The 21,829-nt window shown below is 45.4% G+C and overlaps 3 protein-coding genes and 1 long non-coding RNA gene across 5 annotated transcripts; 2 read left to right on the forward strand and 2 right to left on the reverse strand.

Moving 5' to 3' along the window:
- The first annotated feature begins 99 nt into the window (after nt 1-99).
- Nucleotides 100-16,790, forward strand: LOC132910937 (protein diaphanous). Of its 2 annotated transcripts, XM_060967137.1 has the most exons (18): nt 100-241; nt 334-573; nt 1,103-1,185; nt 3,666-3,848; nt 3,936-4,234; nt 4,338-4,358; nt 4,976-5,285; nt 5,387-5,733; nt 5,919-6,210; nt 6,331-6,708; nt 6,782-6,924; nt 7,044-7,311; nt 7,419-7,658; nt 7,746-8,000; nt 8,136-8,300; nt 8,376-8,619; nt 10,627-10,708; nt 10,938-11,831. In XM_060967137.1, exons 3-18 carry the CDS (start codon nt 1,150-1,152, stop codon nt 10,957-10,959), a joined length of 3,285 nt encoding a protein of 1,094 aa, XP_060823120.1. In that variant the 5' UTR covers nt 100-241; nt 334-573; nt 1,103-1,149; the 3' UTR covers nt 10,960-11,831. The 2 variants fall into 2 exon arrangements, with proteins under 2 accessions (XP_060823120.1, XP_060823119.1); XM_060967136.1 differs by lacking the exons at nt 4,338-4,358; nt 10,938-11,831 and adding an exon at nt 16,690-16,790.
- Nucleotides 807-3,672, reverse strand: LOC132910970 (uncharacterized). Its single transcript, XR_009658884.1, has 2 exons — nt 1,780-3,672; nt 807-957 (listed from the first exon to the last, which is right to left on the reverse strand). It is a non-coding gene; the product is annotated as an uncharacterized LOC132910970 (long non-coding RNA).
- Nucleotides 11,969-21,688, forward strand: LOC132910944 (rhophilin-2). The gene is made up of 9 exons (XM_060967153.1): nt 11,969-13,106; nt 18,966-19,043; nt 19,119-19,502; nt 19,647-19,745; nt 19,852-20,122; nt 20,211-20,405; nt 20,501-20,730; nt 20,799-20,951; nt 21,035-21,688. Exons 1-9 carry the CDS (start codon nt 13,041-13,043, stop codon nt 21,233-21,235), a joined length of 1,677 nt encoding a protein of 558 aa, XP_060823136.1. The 5' UTR covers nt 11,969-13,040; the 3' UTR covers nt 21,236-21,688.
- Nucleotides 16,421-18,954, reverse strand: LOC132910967 (dynein axonemal assembly factor 11). The gene is made up of 4 exons (XM_060967197.1): nt 18,497-18,954; nt 18,144-18,408; nt 17,727-18,061; nt 16,421-17,653 (listed from the first exon to the last, which is right to left on the reverse strand). The coding sequence occupies exons 1-4, from the start codon at nt 18,823-18,825 to the stop codon at nt 17,227-17,229; spliced, it is 1,356 nt and encodes a 451-aa protein (XP_060823180.1). The 5' UTR covers nt 18,826-18,954; the 3' UTR covers nt 16,421-17,226.
- Nucleotides 21,689-21,829: the final 141 nt, after the last annotated feature.

Consider the following 21,829-nt stretch of genomic DNA (forward strand, 5'->3'; position numbering starts at 1 on the left):
CGCGTCTACCGTTAGAATATAATAGGCAAGAGAGTTATAGGAGGGAGGCAGCAGTCAATAGCTATACAAGAATTTCTACAATACCGACGTAGATAGGTACGTGCGGCGAAACTAGCATTTGCGGTTCGTTGCTGATTGGCGCTGGTGTTCGAGCAACGTTTCTCCGCATGCTACTCGTTGTGGTACGGTTATTCGTTTAACGAATATTAACTGATGTGACGGTTTTCTTTCCCTAGTCGATGTAATTCGTTATCAGCGTTTTATAGTCCATTACCTTTTTGCGCGAAAGTGTAGAAATTTTAGTTAATAATTTGACAATTTTTCTCTCCTTAGGAGGTTGTATCGTATTGGCAGGTGTTCCATTGTCATAACGGATGAAATGAATATTTATCTGTGGGAAGATCATTTTAGTTCGCTCAAGAAATTGCAAGTATTTTTCCTATGGTTTATTGCAAATTATTAAGTTTGATCGCCGAATTAATTTTATACAAGCTACGAATGAATGCGAACAACGCTGAATTTATGGTTACCAAAAGTGTATCCCTTGGTGAATAAAATTTTAAATCAAATCAGGTAAGTATTCAAAACAATTGTGTAAAAAAGGTCATTTTATATTCAAGTAAAATGTATTATCGGAATTAACTACTTTTACCGGTGCTACTTTCATGGTATCGTCGTTTTCAGCAAATATTTCATATTGAGAAATTTTTTTTGTATAAAATAGCTTGATAACAGCTTGATCCATTCAAAATTTAATTTACATTGCTTAAATAAGAATCAAAGATAAGAGTCAAGAGCGATAGTCATTATTTACTAGCTTAGATTTACTACACTTTAGTTTAATATAAAGATATTGTACATGATATTTGATTATCATTTAATCATACGCAGTAGTTTGGTTTCTGGAACCACCTGTTGGTGCTTTTCCAAGTTTAAAACGTTATCACGTACAATCAGCTAAAATATTAAGTAAAATTAGTCCAAGTAATTACAGCTACTTATCATTAAAGTAGTTATTCCGACATAAAGCAGTCTGTGTCATCGATACGTAGACCATTACTAAAAATTTATGCTTGTACAAAGTTCTTTATATTTCTTACAGAAGAGAAAAATGTACAATAGAAGGTAACAATTGAAGGAGATTAAGCTATGGCCAACAGGAAAGACAAAACATCTGTAGGTTTCGTAAGTATTTTATTGTTAATAGTTAGAAAATTTAATGAAAATAATATATATAAAATATATATATATATATATATAAATATATATATAAAATATATAAAATATATCCAGCAAGTTGAAATTAACGTGTAACGTCAACATTATAGTATATGCACATGTATAGAAATGAAAAAAGAAAAGAGAAAGAAAACGTAGAAAAGACAAAATTAGGATATTTTTGAGTAGCGGAATATGCATATACGTTTGTCAAACGCGAAATAGCGATACGGTGTATATACGTACACGTATGTAAGTATATATGTTACATTTCCTGCAGTATAATTATCAGTTTCTTTGCGGCGCAACGCGATAACGGAAAAGGCATTAAATCGAAATAAATTTCAATTCCGACTGAATAAGTAAGAAAAGGTGGTCAAATTTTCGACCGTTGTAATCGAAAATAACAGTGTCGTCGCGTATGAGTCACGACGATCTTTCAAGGTAAATTGTTTCGCATACGGAAAAGACAATTATTCCACGAAAGCGTAATGCACGACGTATGAGATACTAGGACAAGGTAACAAGCTATCAGGGACGCGACAATTTAGTTTGATATACCTTGACTCTTTCCATTTCATCTTTTTTTCATATCGGTTTCTGTCGCTTCCACACCCCTGACCCCCCCCTCTCTCTATCTCTCTCTCTCATTCCCTTCATCTCCTTCTTCGTTCCTTTCCTCGTTCTTTTTTCTTCTCTTTTACTGTAACTGAGATCTTTTCCAATATTTTCAAGAATTTTAGAAGAGCTTGACGAATAAAAACCGGTTTTCTCTCTTCCATCATTCACATTCCACAAATTCAGAAGATCTCTAACACTTTACGCTATGTTTATTTCTAACGGTTGATGTATAAATAATCGAGAATTGGTATTTAAAATAAGTACAACCTACGGCAGCGGTTACAGTTGGCTCTTCTGACGTAGGAACAAGTAGGGAACGATGGACGAAAAAATTAAAGGAAAGTAGAGTCAGCTGTCAGCTTGGTGGATTACATCATCGATTATTCGCACAACTGATCTCATACACGCGCGAACGATATTTCGTTTCTCGTACTATGTGACTCTGCGTCGACATATTTCTTATTTGTCACGTTCAGCGTTATCAACGAATTGTTGTTGCCGTTTTTATAGTCAATAGGAAGGTTAGAGTTTAGACGTGGGTTTTGAAAGCGAAGTCGTATCGAAACGTAATACCTTTTGTGGCACGAGTGACGCTTCCATCATTTTCAGACCACGTTTTTATACGAACTGCCGCAACCTTGAGCTATTCGCGGTTATGACGTACAACGAGAAGTATCACGTAGGAGACACCGAACGTGAGATTCGTCAACACTCGGTTTATCTCAGGGGTTGACGAATGCGATTCTATCGATATTGGAATAATCACGCGTTTATCCATTTTACGCGAAAGAACGAAGGTTAAGAATCAGAGAGCGAGAGAAAGAACTTTGACGAGACGTGAAAAGGAAGGGAACTGCGCTGGAACGATCGTAAGGGACTGAAATTGTCGGAGAAAGTAGCGTCGCGATAAACGTCAGGAAGGTCGAAGAAACGTTTGGCTTCTTGAATCCGTCGATGAACGCATCGAGAGGCGCGAACGTGTAAACACCGATGCGCGACATGACACGACGACGATCTACTCGGCCGATCGTGGGTAGACTCGCACCGACTACGCACGCGCGTCTCTCCAATCCGCCACTCTGACTAACGCGATCTCAAACTTCCCTTCTTTCGACCCGTTCGATGACTCGCTCTTCTTAATGCCGTTAACTCGATCTTACCATCCGCTCGCGAGGTTACTTCGAGGATACGTTTCGCTCTACGATTCAGTGCCTATCCGAGCCAGAGATACGCCCGCGTTGTCGATTTACCGCTGTGTGAAAACAAGCCTCGTGCGACGAATAATCGCGAATAATCACGAACTTTATTTATAAAGTTCTCTTTATCGCGAAAGATATCTTCTCGAGAAAGATCGTGGTAATATCGCGATAACGTCGTGTTCGATCGGATCGTGCATTGAAAAATTTGAAGAGTATCGATGTAAGAAGTGGCAAGAGATATCGGGAATTTTTACGTGGTAGAAGCTGTCAGAGATCTGATTCGGAGAGAGAAGCTCCGATGAGTCGCGCGGTTCTAGCGCATCGTTACCGTTACCGTATACGAGAAGACATCGACCGATGATCACAGATTGGGTAAGACTCGATATTGAAAAGCGAAACTGTTTATCGTCGTGGAAGAAGCTGATACAGAGACGAGGGACAATTATCGGTCGATTTGCCGAACGATGATGTACGATTGGAAATTGAAACGTAACGCCGGCGCCGTGTGTAAATGCTACGCGCGTGCGAAGCTTCCGCGTTAAAACATCCGGTCGTGTTAGAACGACGACGAACGCGATCGGTTGAATATTTTTTTTCGTTTTATCTCTTTTTAATTTTTTGTTTCAGCTGGACACATGGTTCGGCCGGCCAAAAAAGTCCGGGCGTGGAGGTGGGGTCAGAAGTGGTTCGGGAAACAACACTATACCACGACCCCATTCCGGTGACGATTTCAATGAAATTGAACAACAACGTTGTATCATCGAAAGAATGGACAAAGAGACGGTGAACGACAAATTCGAGGAGATGTTGGTGAGTTGAGGTCGATTTCTCAATTGACGACCGCTATCCGGACACGCGTGGAGGTTTTCGAGATGATCAAGTTTTCGCGAAAAACAGGCCAACATGAATCTGACCGAGGAGAAGAAAGAGCCCTTGAGACAGCAATCGGAAACGAAGAAGAGGGAGATGCTGGTTTTGCATTACAAAGGTAGCATACAGGAGAATAGATCAAAATTCGATAAACCAGCGGATTACATACAGTATTTGGCGCAACCCGATTTAAGCGTCAACAAAATCTACAACTGCATCGAGTCGTTAAGAATAGCGTTGACGAACAATCCTTTGAGTTGGGTTCAAGAATTCGGTACCAAAGGATTGAAACAGGTTTTAGCAACGCTCAACGAATGCTATCGGAAGTAAGTATTACCGATAAAAAAAACATCGTTGCGTTGTGTCATAGCATCGGTATTCGATATTGTCCGACTAAGAATTTCTAATGTTCGTGTTATTCTATTGCAGTGCCTTCATATATTACGATAGGTAATTTATGTAAAAATACTATTTGCTTTAATTTTATTAGCAAGATAGATTTTTTCTGCATCGTTTCCTTTTTTTATTTTTAGCTTTCGATATTAACGTTGGTGCACGTTTAAGTATGTATGATAGCGCGCGTGCGTATTCTATACGTGTATAATCGTATAATACACCTTCTACATATACATATGTACGTAACATATACTTCTAGATGAAATTCTATCCGTTCTATGCCGACAACCGGCTCTTTTCGATATGTAGTTTTTTATTTATTATTTATCTTATTATTTATTTCGAAAGTATACCCTTTAAATGTTCGATAATTAGAGTTAAACTAGAAAACGCGTAATATCAACTCACGATCGGTATTTAATTGCATGATAATCTGCCTATGCGATGCTCTGTACAATAGCGCTAGTCGACTAGTCGAAAATCGAGAGCCATTCGAAATTAGTCTATTCGAATATTCCACGATGACGGATACTAATGCAATTCCTTCGCGATTTCTTTTCGAATAGTTGACTCGACCGTAGCTTGTCGGAACTATATCTTTATTTTTTATTTTGTTCGCTGTAACAGATTCGGATGACGTTAAACTGATGCCTTTCCATGTTCTGTGACAGTGACAACCGGTACGAGCGAATACAGTACGAATGCATCCGATGTTTAAAGGCTATTATGAATAACACCGTCGGCATAAAGGAGATGTTGGCTCATCACGAAGCACTGACGATCGTAGCTAGATCGTTGGAGCCGACCAAACCATCGGTCATGTCCGAAGCTGTGAAATTGCTTGGCGCGGTTTGTCTCATTTCGAGCGACAGCCACAAGAAAGTCTTGGACGCGATCACCATGAACGGTGAATTCAAAGGAAGGGAAAGATTTTTACCGATCGTACAGGGCCTGATGAACAAGAAGAACGAGAACTTACGAGTACGTTTCTTCTCTTCCTGTCTTTTCCTACTAATCTTCGATCTTTTCTTCCTTTCTCTTCGTCGTTTGGTTCGTAATCCGATGACACGCTCTTCCGATAGGTGGAGTGCCTTCAACTTATCAATTCCATCATTTCTTCGGCCGAAGAACTAGACTTTAGATTGCATTTGCGAAATGAGATCATGCGAGTCGGCTTGGCTGATATTTTAGAGACATTGGAAAAGAACGAATCCGAAGATCTGGCCAGACATCTAAAAATTTTCAATGATCACAAGGAGGAAGATTACGAGGAATTTGTTCAAAGATTCGATCATGTTCGATTGGAATTGGACGATGTAAACGACTGTTTCGAAGTGATTAAAAATATGGTGATGGAAACGTCCGCGGAACCATATTTTTTGTCGATACTTCAACATCTTTTATTCGTCAGAGACGATGCTCTGGTGAGGTAGGAAAGAGCTACAACCTTTTGCATGCTGTTACACTATATTTACTCATCGATATCGTTTTTTTTTATTATTTCTATTATCGTTACTATTACTATTTTGTTTTCCTTCCATCCTTTTTCTTTCCTACGCTTTGCTTTCCTTCGCTTTCCCTTCCTTCCCTTTTCTTTTCTTTTTCCTCCAACAGGCCGGCCTACTATAAATTGATAGAAGAATGCGTATCGCAAATAGTGTTGCACCGTTCAGGCTGTGATCCGGATTTTAGCGCAACCAAGCGCTTTCAAATCGACGTCCAACCGTTGATCGATACGTTGGTGGAGAAATCGCGGGCAGAGGAAGAAAGACGATTGGTCGAGGTATCGCAAAAGTTGGAGGAGGCCATAGCTAGTAAGCAGGAAGCGGAGGCGAAACTCCAACACGCGGAGAACAAGATCAGGGAGCTGGAACAAGGAGGAGCGAGATCGACCGGTGTTAACGCTGTGAGTTTGTCGTTAAACTCGCTCGCTCGAGTAAACGTACATTTCTGCTCTTGATCTACGTTTGTAATTTGCGTCAATTAGTAATAACTGTCCCCTTTGATTTACGATACACGCACACAGAATGCGAAGTGTTCGTCCACACCAGGAATAGCCAATCCACCGCCACCCCCACCGCTTCCGCTCGCAAATGCGGGCGGACCCGGAGTGGGAATGCCACCGCCACCGCCACCGCCGCCACTGCCAGGTTTCGGCGGACCGCGTCCACCTCCGCCACCTCTTCCCGGATTTGCGGGACCTCCACCACCGCCTATGCCCGGTATGTCATCGGGATCTGGACCGGCACCTCCACCGATGCCAGGATTCGGTCCGGCGCCACCACCGATGATGCCTGGGTTCGTTCCAGGCTTGAACGCTGCCCCGCAATCGCTACCTTTAGGGCTGAAGCCGAAGAAAAAGTGGGAAGTTGACGCACCGTTGAAGAGAGCAAACTGGAAAGCGGTGAATATCTATCAGATACGACTTTTCTTTTTCTTCTAATTAGAAAACTATCGTGACGCAACGCGTGCCGTAGATCATGCCGCATAAACTTACCGAAAAATCGTTCTGGACAAAAGTGCAAGAGGATAAGTTGGCCAGGCCCGAAATATTAGACGGCTTAGTTCAAAAGTTCGCATCGAAACCGAGTGGGAAGAAAATCGACGATGTCGTGGACAAGTAATTTGACAGCGTTCCAATAATTCTCTCAATCTAATAACGATTATCCGTTGTTGTTAAAATGTGAAACACAAAGAATCTTGCTAACGTAATGGTTATCTTTCCTCCTGGTTGCGCAGATCAGCTCCGTCTAAGAAAGTGAAAGACCTAAAAGTCCTGGATGGCAAAGCTGCACAAAATATTCTTATACTACTTAATGGTACTTTAAAACACACGTCGTACGAGGAGGTGAAGTCGTGTTTACTCAAATGCGAAGGACCCGTTATCTCGGACAATATACTTCAAGGACTGATACAGTATTTACCACCACCGGACCAACTGTCGAAACTACAACTCTACAAAGATCAGTACGACGATTTGACGGAGGCCGAACAATTTTGCATTACCGTGAGTACAGTTGAAATATTTGAACCAACCTTCCGCTCGTGCGGAAGACGAAGATTCGTTGAACGTTTCGGATCATTGAAACATTTTCGAATCGATGTGTACCATAGATATCAACGATCAAGAGATTATTGCCGAGACTGAGATCGTTAAGTTTCATGCTACGATACGAAGAACTGGTGCAAGATGTAAAGCCGGACATAGTGGCGGGGACGGCAGCCTGCGAAGAAGTAAAAGGTAGCAAAAAATTTGCCAAAATTCTCGAACTTATTCTCCTGCTTGGCAATTACATGAATTCCGGCTCGAAAAACGGCCAAGCCTTCGGATTCGAGATCAGTTTTCTTACCAAGGTGTGTTGTAACGCTTTGTTATTGGACCGTAAACGAGAGACGGATCGCTATCGTTCGCGATGTCATATCTTTCCTTTCGATTTTCAGTTAACAAGCACCAAGGACGTCGACAACAAACAAACTCTGATGCACTATTTGGTGGACACGATAGAGCGACAATTCCCCGAGTGTCTGAGCTTCCCAGAAGAGCTGGCACACGTGGACAGAGCTAGTCGTGTTTCCTTAGAAAATGTACAGAGAACATTGCGACAGATGGATTCCAATATTCGAAATCTTGAACAAGATTTATCGAATGCCAAAATCCCACAGTCGAACGACGATTTGTTCCTGCATGTTATGGGTGTATCCTTTTTTTCACTTCTTTTTGCTCACCTTCAAACGTTACGAACGTCGTTTTTAGCGATTTGATTGATGATCAAATAAGCACTGTATTCGTATATATCGATTTTCCTCAATTATCTTTTAATCGACTCACAGCCTTTTGCGAAGAAAGCCCGTGAATCTTACGAAGTCCTTCAAAATATGTTTAAACATATGGACAGTTTGTACACCGAAATTTCGGAATTTTTTTCTTTCGACAAGCAAAAGTACACGATCGAAGAATTTTTTGGGGATATAAAAACGTTCAAAGACGATTTTATGGTAAGCGAAGAAATCAAGAAGAATCGGACTGTTTGTTTTGATACGTTTCCTTCTTTTCTTCGTTTTTTCTTATAGCATGCTCAGAAGGAAATAATAAAACTACGAGAGGGAGAAGAGAAACAAAGACGAGCGAGGGAGGCACGAGAAAAAGCAGAAGCGGAGAAAGCGGCACGGGCTGCACGGAAACGAGCACTGGTTGACATGAACGCCCACGAAACGCAGGAAGGTGTGATGGACAGCTTAATGGAGGCTCTTCAAACTGGTTCCGCGTTCAGTCGGCCGGACCAACGACGAAAACGTCAAATACGCGCCGCTGGTGGTAAGTTGTATAGGGCTGCATATGCTACGACGAAATCTACGAAGAAGGAGCAGTTGTTGCTGGCTAAATTGTACGAATCGGGAGAAGCCGGGCGGCGCATGCTTCGAAATCGAAATAAAATCGTCGCCTCGTCTCTTCCTCGTGGTGCAGTCACGAGCTCGGCAAGTTCCGATTTCGCACAGTATACGACACCGGAAGAGAATCAACATCTCTATAAGCGTTTGTTGCTCGATCTTGCCACGAGAGCGCCCAAGCGAGATAGTTTTCTGTCTAGAGTCAGTTCGTTTCAGAAAAGCAAACAAGCCGAGATCGAATGCAAGAGAGCACGCGTCGATCGACCGATGTTCGAGGAAACTCCGAGAAGAGAGATTTCTGTAAGAAGATCTCGAAATTTCGATAAAAGCTCAAATTCATCCAGCAATTCTGTTCGATGTGGTGTCGTGACCGCTGCTACTTTATCGTCGGCCTCGTCGTATGGACTCGTAATAGACGAACTGAAGAAGCGCACACCGACGCACGTCCAATCTCTAGCATCGAACGATCCGTCGCCGTGTTCGAGCTTACAGCTTTCACCCTGTCTTTTGTATCAGACGGTTTTAATAGGCGAAGCTTTGAAGCTTAGCCCGATGAAAAGACGACGCGTTATAGTAAGTAAGAAACATAAGAGAAACAGTATCGTGCGTCGTGCCGTTCAAAATCGTAGATCGAAACATGCGAGGAGGTCGACGACCGCCGATGAAACGAAATCGTTCGGTTATTTAGGCAGCCCAAACAGCGAAAGCGTTTCTCTGATCGAAAATCATTCCGTTTGCCGTGCTTCCGATACCACTACCGATACCGCGTCGACCAGAATATCGCGATCCATGAATGATATCGCGATGAAAATCGGCAAAACGATCTCCTCTCCGTTAAGGTTGATTCGAACGAAAAATTTCGCGGACAAGACGGCTCATTGCAAAGACGAGAATGAAAACAATCTGTGCAACATACAGTATTCGAACAAACTCGCCGACCAAATGCCCGGCACCACTCTCGAGTCTCGAGCGAACAACAACCCCGATATCTTTCAGCAATTAAGATTCACGAATAGCGCGTTAGAATTTTGTTCGACGTCCGTACGCGATAAGGACGCGGCATCGATCGAATCGTCGATCAAACAAGAATGCGACGATATGCCTTCGATTGCAACCAAAAAGAAACAAATCATTCTAACGAAAAGGAAACGTCAGAAACTGACTTGGAAATTTTGGTAGACGGTTTATCGAACGTCTATCGTTATCGTACATGTTATCGTGATGCTTTCGAACATGACACGTTACACGACTACGACGGTTTCAGGGTACGATGCTTCACTTTCATGTACCTTTTACCACAAGACAAGACTGAATCTCGCCTCGTCGCTTCTTTCGTCTTTCTTTTTTTTTTCTTTTACGATATTTCAATTTCATGTCATTGGATAGCGTTTGATCGTTTCAGACGCATGCTTCTCTTCTTTTATTCATTTTTCATCTTTCACATCTTATATTACTCGTTTTTACTCGCTGATCTCATTTTTGAAAAAATCGCATTAGCTCGACGACTAATCGAGGACGGAAACTTTGCCAGTCTATCGAAGGCGGGAAAAAAAGAGAAGAAGAAAGAAACACGTAAAATACGCTTTAACGTTAATTTTTAGGAACGAAAATTTATCGACTGTACAACATTCTGTGATTTAGATACGGAGACGAACATGGAATATATATTCGCGCACCTGCATCGATCACTTGTAATCGCATTCGTTGTAAATATCGTAATTTTCAAATAAATAAAGAAAGTTTTCTGTATTATCGATCAGTATTTAAACTATTTTCGTTAAAACAGTAGTTGATTTAGCCAGCTAAGTTTAGGTAGCTGTGTAAGAAAGGATTACAATGTAGATCGTTCGTAACGCAAACCGATCAGGTTAATATAGCACGTACGAGTGTACAACAGACGGATACAAACGACGTAAATGTTTCTTTTTTACAGCAGAGAGAAGAGCTCAACTTAATAGAAGTCGATCGCGTACAGGATTAGTCGGGACTGGTTTACTGGGAAGGGAACTTTCGACGTAAGTATTTAGACACGTATTAAGCGTATACGTATTTGGATCTTTTCGCGACCATGTGGTACTTATACGCGTATCGATATCACGATATTCGAGATCGATTATCGCGTACGATACGTTCCTAAATTGCGAGAAGAGATTACGATGAAAATAAAATTGGCAGAGATAGATAGATAGATAGATAGAGAAATTACCTTCGAAATAATACATTGCCTAATGATCGTTGTTGCAGAGAACTGTTAAGCTCGGCATAATCCATGGAATATCCTGTTTCCGTCCTAAACTCAAAACTGTGATGGATCGAATGTTTGTTTTATCGGTAAACGATGAAGCGGGGAAAGAAAGAGAGAAAGAAAGACAAACTCGGGAAGCCTCGCGACTCTTCGGTATCGGTTTACAGAGGAAGAACGAGCTTCGATTTTTACGAGTTACGATTAATTTAGTAAAGTCTTCCTATTGCTCTATTTGATATGTCTCAAGAGATTGTTTCGTAGGTATAATAATATATACAATATGACGTTGAATGCTACTCCGATGCGACGATAAACGTAATATATATGAAAAGTAGTTTCACCGAATTTTCTACCAGATTTTCGACCTATCGATCGATCTATTTTTAAATTGGTTACTAGCTATAAAGTTCGCGTTTTACAATTGCAAAGTAACATACGATGTAAATATGCATATACGTACATTCGCGTACAGCAAGTGTTTTTCTTAACTTTTATCCAAAGACGGCTGATCCCTCGAGCACGGTGACGGATCAGCCTCGTTCAATCGCGTGAATACGGGCGTAGCGGTAATGACTCGTTGACTCGACGCGAAACCTTTGAAAACCGTGCCAAATCGATGGAAACGTCGAGGGAAAAGAGAATCGTGCGACGATGTTGCGCACTTTTGCGCAAAAGGTACGAGCGTGAAACGATCTGTAAAAATTTCAACATATTTTAGGCCATGGATGCGAATGGTACGTTAACGTAACCGAAGACCAATTTATTTTTCGAATCTCGAATTCGACGATTGTTTATACTGTATGTACTGACGTCGGATCCAACAGAAATTTGTACCTATATTGTGAATATGTGAATTTAGATAGTATCAATACATTGCGATCAATACAATCGAACGTAGCGTGTTTTCTTTACTTATACTACACTACGATACATAGAAACACCTTTAACCGAAGGGAGTGGTATTCGATAACTAAATGGATGAATCGCGAAAACATGGTTTGTGTTTGAGCGACGATCGGTATCGCAAAGTGTGTCGCGGGTATATATACCAGCTACGGAAGCATTGGCGTAACCGGTCGCGATCCTTTCAAAAAGAAAATTCTCTCGCCAATTCTCGCAATTGCATCGACGACGGTGGCTCGAGTAAACGAAATAGCAGAGATCGCGTCGAAATTATCGAATAGAGTTTTTGCTGGTCCGCGGCCTTTCGATCGTCGCTCGAGAAACGAACAAGAGAGAGAAAGAAGAAGGAAGCCCTACGACATAACAGCTACACCGATGGGGTATTTCGTGCGCACACGCATGCACTAGCGATAGTGTTGGCCGCGTCATTACACCCATACTCGCGTGCACACCTGCGGGAGAACGGTCGACGAATCCATCTGCGAGCAGGCGAGGTCTCGCGTATTCGTGCGATCGGAGGACCCTATGCCTTTGTGAGTACACGCGTGTGTTGGATGAACGAGTGTAGTACGGAGGCAACAACGGACGGCAACTTGGGACCCAAGCAAATGACGTGTTTCTATCGTTTCAATGTTCTCGACAGTGCATCGATCGCGTTCGCGTCGGCAAATAGTATTCCTCGACTAGTCTCGCAGTCGTGTTCGGTACGTCAAAACGCGGCTGCGTTCACGTTGAAACGTGTTCGAGAACTGTGGCACGCGAGCACGTGATCGCGAGTGACCAAGACCACGACATTTTCAACCTCGAAATATCTTTAACCGATGGCTCGTGCTGCGGTTTCGTCTAGTCTCGTTACCGAGAAGGAAAGCGGGTACTCGGTTTCCGCACGAATCGCGTCGTTCAGCGGACTGTGCAACCTCGAATATCGACCAGAGGACGATCGATCGACGCTGCAGTCTGGATCCTTGCTTTTCCATCGAATCGATCCATATCTCTGTTCGATCGCGCGAGCCAATCGTTCCTTTACGAACACCTCGCGATTACGATTATGAACATCTCGATCCAAGGATACAGGAAAAGGAAACATTGACATCGTGAACAAAACCTTCTATTCTATCTTGAATATCGTGTTCTCGCTTTCCGAAGGTGAAACGTGTTGCGCGCTCGATAGAATGCAAATGCGCACTAGATAGAATACAATGAACATACCTATCGTATCGGGAGATATCGTCGAAGACGATATTCATAAGCCACGTTTCGTTAGGGTGAGTATCGTGTCAAGTCCAGTGAACGAATTTCTCATTTTACGGCTTTAAGTTATGCGTCATACATCGTGCGTCATACGTCATACATTACCTTTGTTGTTGTCGTTTGCGTCAACCAAACCGAGACGCGCGAGTTTACACGATATAATGTCGCGTAGGGAACGCGTCGCAATCTTAGTCTTATTCATCGTGTAGCTTGTCCGAAGTGGTAAGTCGCAGCGATAATAAATTCTGTAAAAAGAGAAAAAGTACGCGCCCCTGTCTGAACGTACACGAGTATGCAAGCTTCCGATCTTGTTAGGTTTTATCGCAACGTATTTTCGCCGATCGATCGTAACGCGCTCGTACGATTTCTTCGTACGATCGCACGCCATCTTTCTGCCATCGATCGAACAACGTTGGACGACTCGTGTTTCTGCGTCTCATCGAGTGATTCAACGCATATGGAGCTCGCGCACTCGCCGCATACGACGGTGAAACGTGCGAAACGCGATAGAACCGTAACAACGAATAAAAAAAAAAGTCACGGTTGCAGGTGGCGTTTCGAAAAAGTGCCAAACGTTCCACCGATCTACGATAGACAATTCGGAAAGTGAAACGTGACAGATAGAATTTCGACTTTCTCCATTGATAAACGTTAGAATATCGGTCCTGAATAGCATTATCCACCGCGATCAGAAAAAGTACATGATCGAAATTTGCACGACTTAAGGCGAAAATGTTTGAACAAATTGTACTTATCGAACAACGCATCGCGTAATCGGTTACATAATTAACAACTATCCCATATGATCGCTCGCATCGAAAATGTATCCGAGGCATAACGATTTGATACGAATATTCGCCGAACGGAGAAGGAAAGATCTCGAGTGGAAGGTTTCGCGAAGCAGCGACAACCGAAAAATGGCGTTTCACGCGTACGAAAGCGCGAGACACGCGAACGCTCGATGCGAATCGATCGAAAACTCGTCTAGCGTGGCTACGAAGATCGGCGTGCGCGCGCGAATCCGAATTATTGCAAGTATTCGTGATGGAGTACGGGACTAGAGAACGAAACAGTCCGAGGGTACCCGAAAGGGAGCGGACTGCGACGAGTCGAAGCGACGTTTGCCGAAGGAGTAAAGGGGCCCGATCGGTCGTCAACTGGAATAGACCACGGAAGGTGAGAAATCAGCGGACTGTGTTGGGCGCGCGCGCACGCTATCCCGTGCGCTTCGATCGATGCGAGTCAACGGTGATCTGTAAATCTTCTCGGACGATCTTCTCTTCTTTCCTGCTCTCACTCGTCTATATCCCCTCTCACTGAAACTTCGTTTCATTCTCCCTCCTTTTCACGAGGGTAACACCGTTCGTCGGCCCTGGGAATTCCGCTTTCCCATAGAAAAGAAACGCATCGCGGAAACATCGAACGCGTCTACCTCTGTAACGTTCCGTCTATCGTTTCGAACGCGATTTGTACACGCGAGTGGAATGTGAAGAAACACGATCGATATTTCGCACATACTGCGTGTTTCTACTACCCAACTGGCTATGGAACCGAGAGACACGGATTTATCGTTGTTCGACGTGTGCGCGATCGAGAGAGGTCGATTATTTTGAATCGTTCCTCGTCAGTTCCTCGTCAGAAGGGAACTTGATTTTTCGCGTTCTACCTGTTAGCAGTGGCTTCCACTTGTTGGTATTAAATAGTGCTCGTTCCAAGGACGGGAGAGCAGGAAATTAGCCGAATATTCGAATATTTTCTATAGTGTACCCAGAAACTCGGGGAACGATGCTGATTCTTCCGGATTTAAGGTTACAGGTAAATCGAAATCGTTGGTTTGGTCGTCGTTGGGTGAAATTCGTGATCTAGGGAAACGGTTAAAACGACAGGAGAGTAAAGAGGAAAAGGAGGAAGAGGGTCGCAAAGCGAGGGGCAGCAGGCGAAGGCTGCATTTCCTGTTTGAACGCGAGCGTAAACAGCGTGCCTCGGATCCGGTAGAGCGTGCCTGGTCCGGTGAACTCGAGCGGCGATGCACCACGCGTAACCTGTAACGTGGAAGGTGGAACGCGTAACGCGAGATCTAGCACCGCTGCGGACAAGAACGTTACGTTCGCCTCCCTTCGCGTTTCCTTGTCCGCCACCATCGGCCGTATCGCCCCACGCAACCGGAACGATATCGCCAACGGGTTTCGAGTTTGATGGCAAATCATTCTCCGACATCGGATTCGACCAAATAGAGGTTGAGCATAGGTCCCGTTAGCGTCCCGCATCTTCGCGTCAAACTCGTTCTCTTCGATGTTATCGCGCGCCGAGATGGAACACGATAGGCGACCGGTGATCGCCACGGTAAGGCGTTGGACCGTTTTCCTCTTTGCTACTTCTCGTTGGTCGCGCGGCTCGATTCCGGCTTCCGGCCGATTTCCTGCGATAAATGACCGACCGGTGATCGGTAGAGCGCGGCGAGTGGTAATCGACGCGCGACATTCGAGAAGAGGGCGATCGATTCGACGGAGCGATGGAGCCGCGAGGAAAATCGGTAATCGAGCACGAAGCGCGTCGACCTTAAAATTACGGTGCTACGTAGCAGCCGCACCCGGCAAGATACGTAGAGCGAACGTTATCCTCCTCCCCACCATAATTCGTAAACAGTTTCTTTCCTTTCACCGAGAATCGAGTGGCTCCGCGGAGTCGGCCGAAGCCTCGGGATACGATGTACCGCGCGAGATAAACCAGAAAACTTTTTCATCGCAAAACGCGTTCCTGTCTCCTTCTCGTTCTCGTTCGACGGACCAGATTCTCGATCACGATTCCCGCGACAAGCATCGAAATTCATTGGCGATCGTGACTCGCGCCGAGTTTCACGACGCGACGCACGCGATTCGATCATCAAGGATGGTATGAGAGAATCACATCGTAGAGAGTAACGCGAAGAGGATAGGAAGAGTCAGGTTGGATCGCGTTTATGACCGCGTTGTGCGTGGATTCTGCGGCCGCCGAGTCCGTGCATCGCATTCGACGAGTAACGAAATCGAAAGAGAGGTTAGACGAAAGGCGAACGCGTTCGATTTCCTCTCTGTATTCGCAGCATTGAACGGCCATGGAATAGCGATCGAGACGAACAATGTGGCTGCGAGAACGAGTACTATGTTGAAGTGGACTTGTTACGCGGCTCTATCGAAGAATCGCGCATCCCGGCCGACTTCGTTGGACGAACGAGAGAAGAGGACGGACTGCGGGAATGCGTCGTCGCGATATTTGCGAATAGGAAAAGGTTGTTCCTATCGGTCGGACGACGTAGAAATATTGCGAGAATCCTCGACGAAAAAGAGCCTGGGGGTGAGAAATATATTCGAATCACGTTCTTTTGTTTGGGAATCGATCGCACGTTTACAGCTCGCGATTGCCTCTAATCGAGGCCCCGAGTCTCTTTCGCACCGAACTCGGTCGAGCTTCGGCTCTCCTGTCGATAGGACTTTGGTCGCTCGTCTTTTCGCGATGGTAACGCGCGATATCGTATGAGCGACGATCTTGGCAGCAGTTTCGACTCGAGCCAACTCTCGCGTCACGATTGGTAACCGGCACGTTCAACTGGCTGTGCAGGGCTCCGATCCTAGGGTGGCCACTTGCCGAGGAAAATTGCAGAACAAACGAAGCAAACTGAATCAGGAGATCAACAAGGAGCTTCGGTTGCGAGCCGGCGCGGAGAACCTCTTCAAGTAACTGCCTTTCTCCTTCTACGACTCGTACGATGCGCGCCGCTCACACTCACGTGTACGTTTTACGTTTCAGGGCCACGACCAACAGAAAGCTGCGAGAGACCGTTGCGCTGGAATTGAGTTTCGTCAATTCGAACTTGCAGTTGCTGAAGGAACAGCTCGCCGAGTTGAACAGCTCGGTCGAACTTTATCAGAATGTCGACAGGTCGGTGAGATTATCGTTCTCCGTGCGATTTCAACGTTAAACGTAAGAACCTAAGATGCCGCTCGAACCAACTAGCCTGACTCTGTGCGTCTGTGTTTTTCTGTCTTTAGCGAGGAACCGGCAATGCCGATGATACCGTTGGGACTGAAGGAAACCAAAGATATCGATTTTCGGGATCCGTTCAAGGTGAGCACCGCCTGACACGAGAACTGGCTTTCATTCGAGCGGCGGTACTTCCGAATCGTCGTCGCTGCAAACTTTCTCGTCTTTCGGCTTCCAACGATTTTCCTTTTGCCCGTCGACCATCGGCTCTGCCACGATTCTCGAAAAGTCCAAGTCGCTCGCTCGCGACGGACCTATCTCCAAGTACTCGCGTACGCTTGTCGTCGATCGCCGTTCGATCGTCGTTCTACGTCGGTCGGGTTCCTCTTTGATCGCCTGCTTGCACAAAGGGACGATCGTAGGTAACGGATTCAAGCGCGGCATCGTTACCACTAATCTGCCGTTCGTCGTGTTTCTCCGAGCCGTGCTATCCTTCACCGATACCTCGCATGGCAGGGTCAGCTGCAGTACCTTTCCCTTGATCGTGACGCGCACGTACTCAGGATGCACGTCCGCGTCAACGTGGCAAGTGTCTAAATGTCTGAAACCATAGCCGATCTCGTATTCGGGTCGAGTTCGCCGATCGCTCATCTCGTCCAATCGTGGATACGTACTTGTACAGAGCCACCTCCAACACGATGCGGTCGCTGTACTGCTCCTCGTTCAATTTAAACGGCACCTTCGGCTGATTCATGTTGTACGGTTTACCCTGTAGATCGAACATCTTCAGCTTGTAGGTAGTTCGCCGTTCGACGTTCCGATCTTTCTCCCGGTTTCTTCGTTTTTCTTTTTGCATAAACCGTTCCGCAATGGCGACGCGTTCCTCCGGCGTGTGACGACTGGTTCGGTTCCAAAACGATTCATCCTCTTCCTCCTCCTCGTTTTCTTCTTTTTCCCCTCGCTCCTTCCTCTCTTCCTCGTGGCGATGTTCCTCCGCGTCCACGACTTTCTACGGATAATAGACGTAACTCGATCAAACTCTTGGCCGAACGCAGAGCGCGCCATAACAAGGAAAAGGAAAACTCGCTTACTCGATCTGCTCGTGACTTGGCAGTTTGTTCGTGATAATCGAGTAATTCCGCTTCCCGTATTTTCTTGTATCTCGCGTAACTTCGTACGATCTCCCCTTCGGTCTCGGCGTAACTTTGCAACGCTCTTATCCGTTCGGATCTGTCGATCGGCGTACCATCTAGCTCCTTCAATCGCGTTAGAACGGCGATCGCGTATTCCCTGTACCCTTCGTAATCCGCGCACGGATTTCCCATCAAGAACAGCTGCTCCAAGCCTTCGTTGTACCTGTGACACGTTCCACGCGTAACTATCGACGTAACAATTTCGCTGATTCAACGACTATATGTACAACGAATACGTAAAATAAATGTACCTTAACGTTTTGATGCCACGAAGATCACCGATAAAGTTCACCGTTAGATCCAACTTTTTCAAGCTCTCGAGCCCTTGCAAATTTTCGATCGTCTCTATGTTGTTCAGCGCTAAATTCAAGTACTCTAACCTTTTCAACTTGCTCAGATTCTCGATCTTCGATATCAGATTGTTCTGAAGCAGGAGAATTTTCAAATGCTTGCACGTTCGGTCGATCAGTTCGATCTTCTCGATGTTTTCTTGATGCAACGCGATCTCCTCGAGCGTTGAAATCTCGCCCTCGTTGTGCTCCGAACGCTTTCGTAATAAATCGAGCGTGATTCTCGACATTTTGCATCGTGGATCCGCCGACGCAAACTGTTCGACGCGGTCGCTAAGCGGCGCGTATCGATGTAACGCGCTCGATTGTCTCTTCCTCTCTTTCTCTCTTTCATCGTTTTACTCAACTGTCGTTTGAATGTTACGCGCAGGACTTTATCCTCGAACACTATAGCGAAGACGGAACGAATTACGAGGAGGCGATCGCGGATCTGATGGAAACCAGACAGGTGAGTGACGAGCAAGATCGGACGATCACGATGCAACGGTGGAAGATAATCAGATTTTCTTGGTGTTGTTCGAAGGCGACGCGGACGCCGACCAGAGACGCGGCAGGCATCGCGTTGTTGTTACGCTACTACAATCAACTGTACTTCGTCGAGCGAAGATTCTTCCCTCCCGATCGAAGTCTGGGCATCTATTTCGAGTGGTTCGACTCGTTGACAGGGGTTCCCAGTTGTCAACGAACCGTCGCGTTCGAGAAAGCTTCGATTTTGTTCAACGCAGCCGCTCTGTACACTCAATTGGCTGCGAAGCAGGATCGTCTGTCCACGCGAGGCTTGGACCAGGCGATCGACGCGTTCCTGCGAGCCGCCGGTACCTTTCGTTACATACACGAAAACTTTACCAACGCACCGAGTATGGATCTTGGGCCGGACATGCTCGAGATGCTCGTTCAACTGATGCTGGTAACGACGCGTTCGTAGCCGTAGCACGCGCTTCGAATCTCGCCGCAAACCGAACGATTACGATCGAAGGAGAGCGGCGTGTCCGGGTGGGGAAACACGGTCGGAGCACGATCTGACGCTCGTCTCCTTCTTCTCTCGTTTCAGGCTCAGGCGAGGGAATGTTTGTTCGAAAAATTGGAACTTCAATCGAAGGACGGGAGGAACATCGACGTTTCGTTGGACCTAGCGCAGGAAGCGTCACAGGTAGCGGCCGACAAAATTTTACGTACGCGTAAATCCAATACGCCCATATTTCGCTTAGATCCCGCGAACCATTTTACCCATTGGCGTACGATCGTCCATTGCCTAGGTTGCGGCCGTCTACAGCGATGTCCACGGCTTGATCTCGCGCGAACCGGTCCGCGACTACGTACCGGAAACCTGGATATCGTTGATCTTGGTGAAACGGGAACACCACCTGGCTCTCGCGCACAAGCACCTCGCGCTTGGATTGTTCGATAGAGCGATTACCGAATGGCGAGCTGAAACTAAACTCGCGCTCGAACACGTGCAAAGGAGCGACGGAAAGACGCAGCTCGACGTGATCGTGCCACGGGACGATAACGAAAGGAAGCTACTGGGTGCGTAGGCGATCGTTAGCCGATCCTCCAGATCTCGATCTCTCTTCCGTCCGTATTTTATGTCTCTCTCGCTATTTCGCTATTTCAGCGAAAGCGCATCTCAGGGAAGCTTTGGTCCTGCACGAGGAAAGTCAGAGGCTGCAAAGAATGTGCAGAGACTTGAAAGCGAAACAGGCGCTCGCCAAAGTTTTGAAGAGAGTACAAGAATCGACGGTGGAGGATTACAATGGCATCGGGGACGAGGATGACTTTCGAGGATTGTTGGATCCTCCGGATATCATAGGTAACACGCACGGCTTCTTTCATCTATTCTTAGACCTTAGATCTTCGATGGGTCGATGACTGCGATGAAACTGCGTATCGTTTTTCCTGACGTAGCATCCACCAAGTTCCAATTGAACATCACTCATCCGGATTTCGGGCAGCACGGAGTGGAAGATCTTTTCAGATCGTTGGGTCCGGTCGCTATATTTTCAGCTAAAAGACACTGGACCGCGCCGCGATTGATACAGCTGCAACGAGGACCCGACGGCGAAGGGTTCGGCTTCAGTGTACGGGGTGATGCTCCTGTAATAATAGCTGCGGTCGATCATAATTCGTTGGCCGACGTACGTATAAATACGGGTCTCGCAACGAATACTTATACTTGTCGTAACGAGCGGTTTTGTTTCTTCAGTTGGGTGGCATGAAGGAAGGCGATTTCATAGTAGGAATCGGCGATAAAGATGTCAAGTGGTCGTCCCACGAACAAGTGGTTCGGCTGATCAAGCAATCCGGCGATTTTATAAACTTAAAACTGGTTACGCCGATGGACAGAAATTATTTAAAGGTAAAGGCAAACGTGGTCTCGTCGACATTGAGCAACGGAAACGGCCTACGATAATAATCAGAGACTTGTGCTACCGTTTCTAGAAACCGGGTAAGGTTAACCAGCAGGACAAGGGAAGCGTTTCGGCAAGCAGCTCTTCCGGCATTTCCTCGGGTCAACCGAGTCCTGCCGGTTCCGTTACCACCGCCCACGTAGCTAAGAAACTACCGTGGAATCCGTTTAAAAAGTCGGTCACGCAGCGCGACAGTAGGGACCTGACGTTCGACAATGTGATCCTTAGATGACTCTTTGGATATTGTACGCGGTTGTTGCAATTGGAGTTCTCGTCGAAACGTTTATCAGATGCTTCCAGGTTCAACATTGGCTGGTAGCCCTCCGAATTGCAGGATCGCGCTATCTCGTTGCAACGTTTGCACTTTTCTCTTGCACGATTCTGTGTAATATTTTATCTATCGAGCATGTACTTACGCGTACGAACGCGAAACTCGTCGTGTTTCGTGTATTAAAGTACGTTATATCGATGGATCGCGAAGTACAGGGGTAAAATAAAAGGGCAATTCAACGGAACTTGGATGTTCTTCGATAAACGAATACGAACGATCGTATATCGTACATCGTATGTTGATCGTATATTACGTATGATTGTATAATGTACAGTGACGATCGATGAGAAACGTATGGAGCGAAACAAAAATGTAAGCATACGTTATACACCAATTATATTTTGTTCACGAGTTGGTCGTTTCTTTTGTTTCCCTTTCTTCCCTGCAACACCGATGTAAATACCATTTTCGTAAAGAAAACGCAAGTCGCGCGATTTTCCAATAACCATGCGGAACGTTGATACAAAGCGCAGAGACGAATCGAAGCGCAAAGAT

The sequence above is a fragment of the Bombus pascuorum genome, chromosome 9 (genome assembly GCF_905332965.1).
Source record: "Bombus pascuorum chromosome 9, iyBomPasc1.1, whole genome shotgun sequence".
Taxonomy (NCBI): Eukaryota; Metazoa; Arthropoda; class Insecta; order Hymenoptera; family Apidae; genus Bombus; species Bombus pascuorum.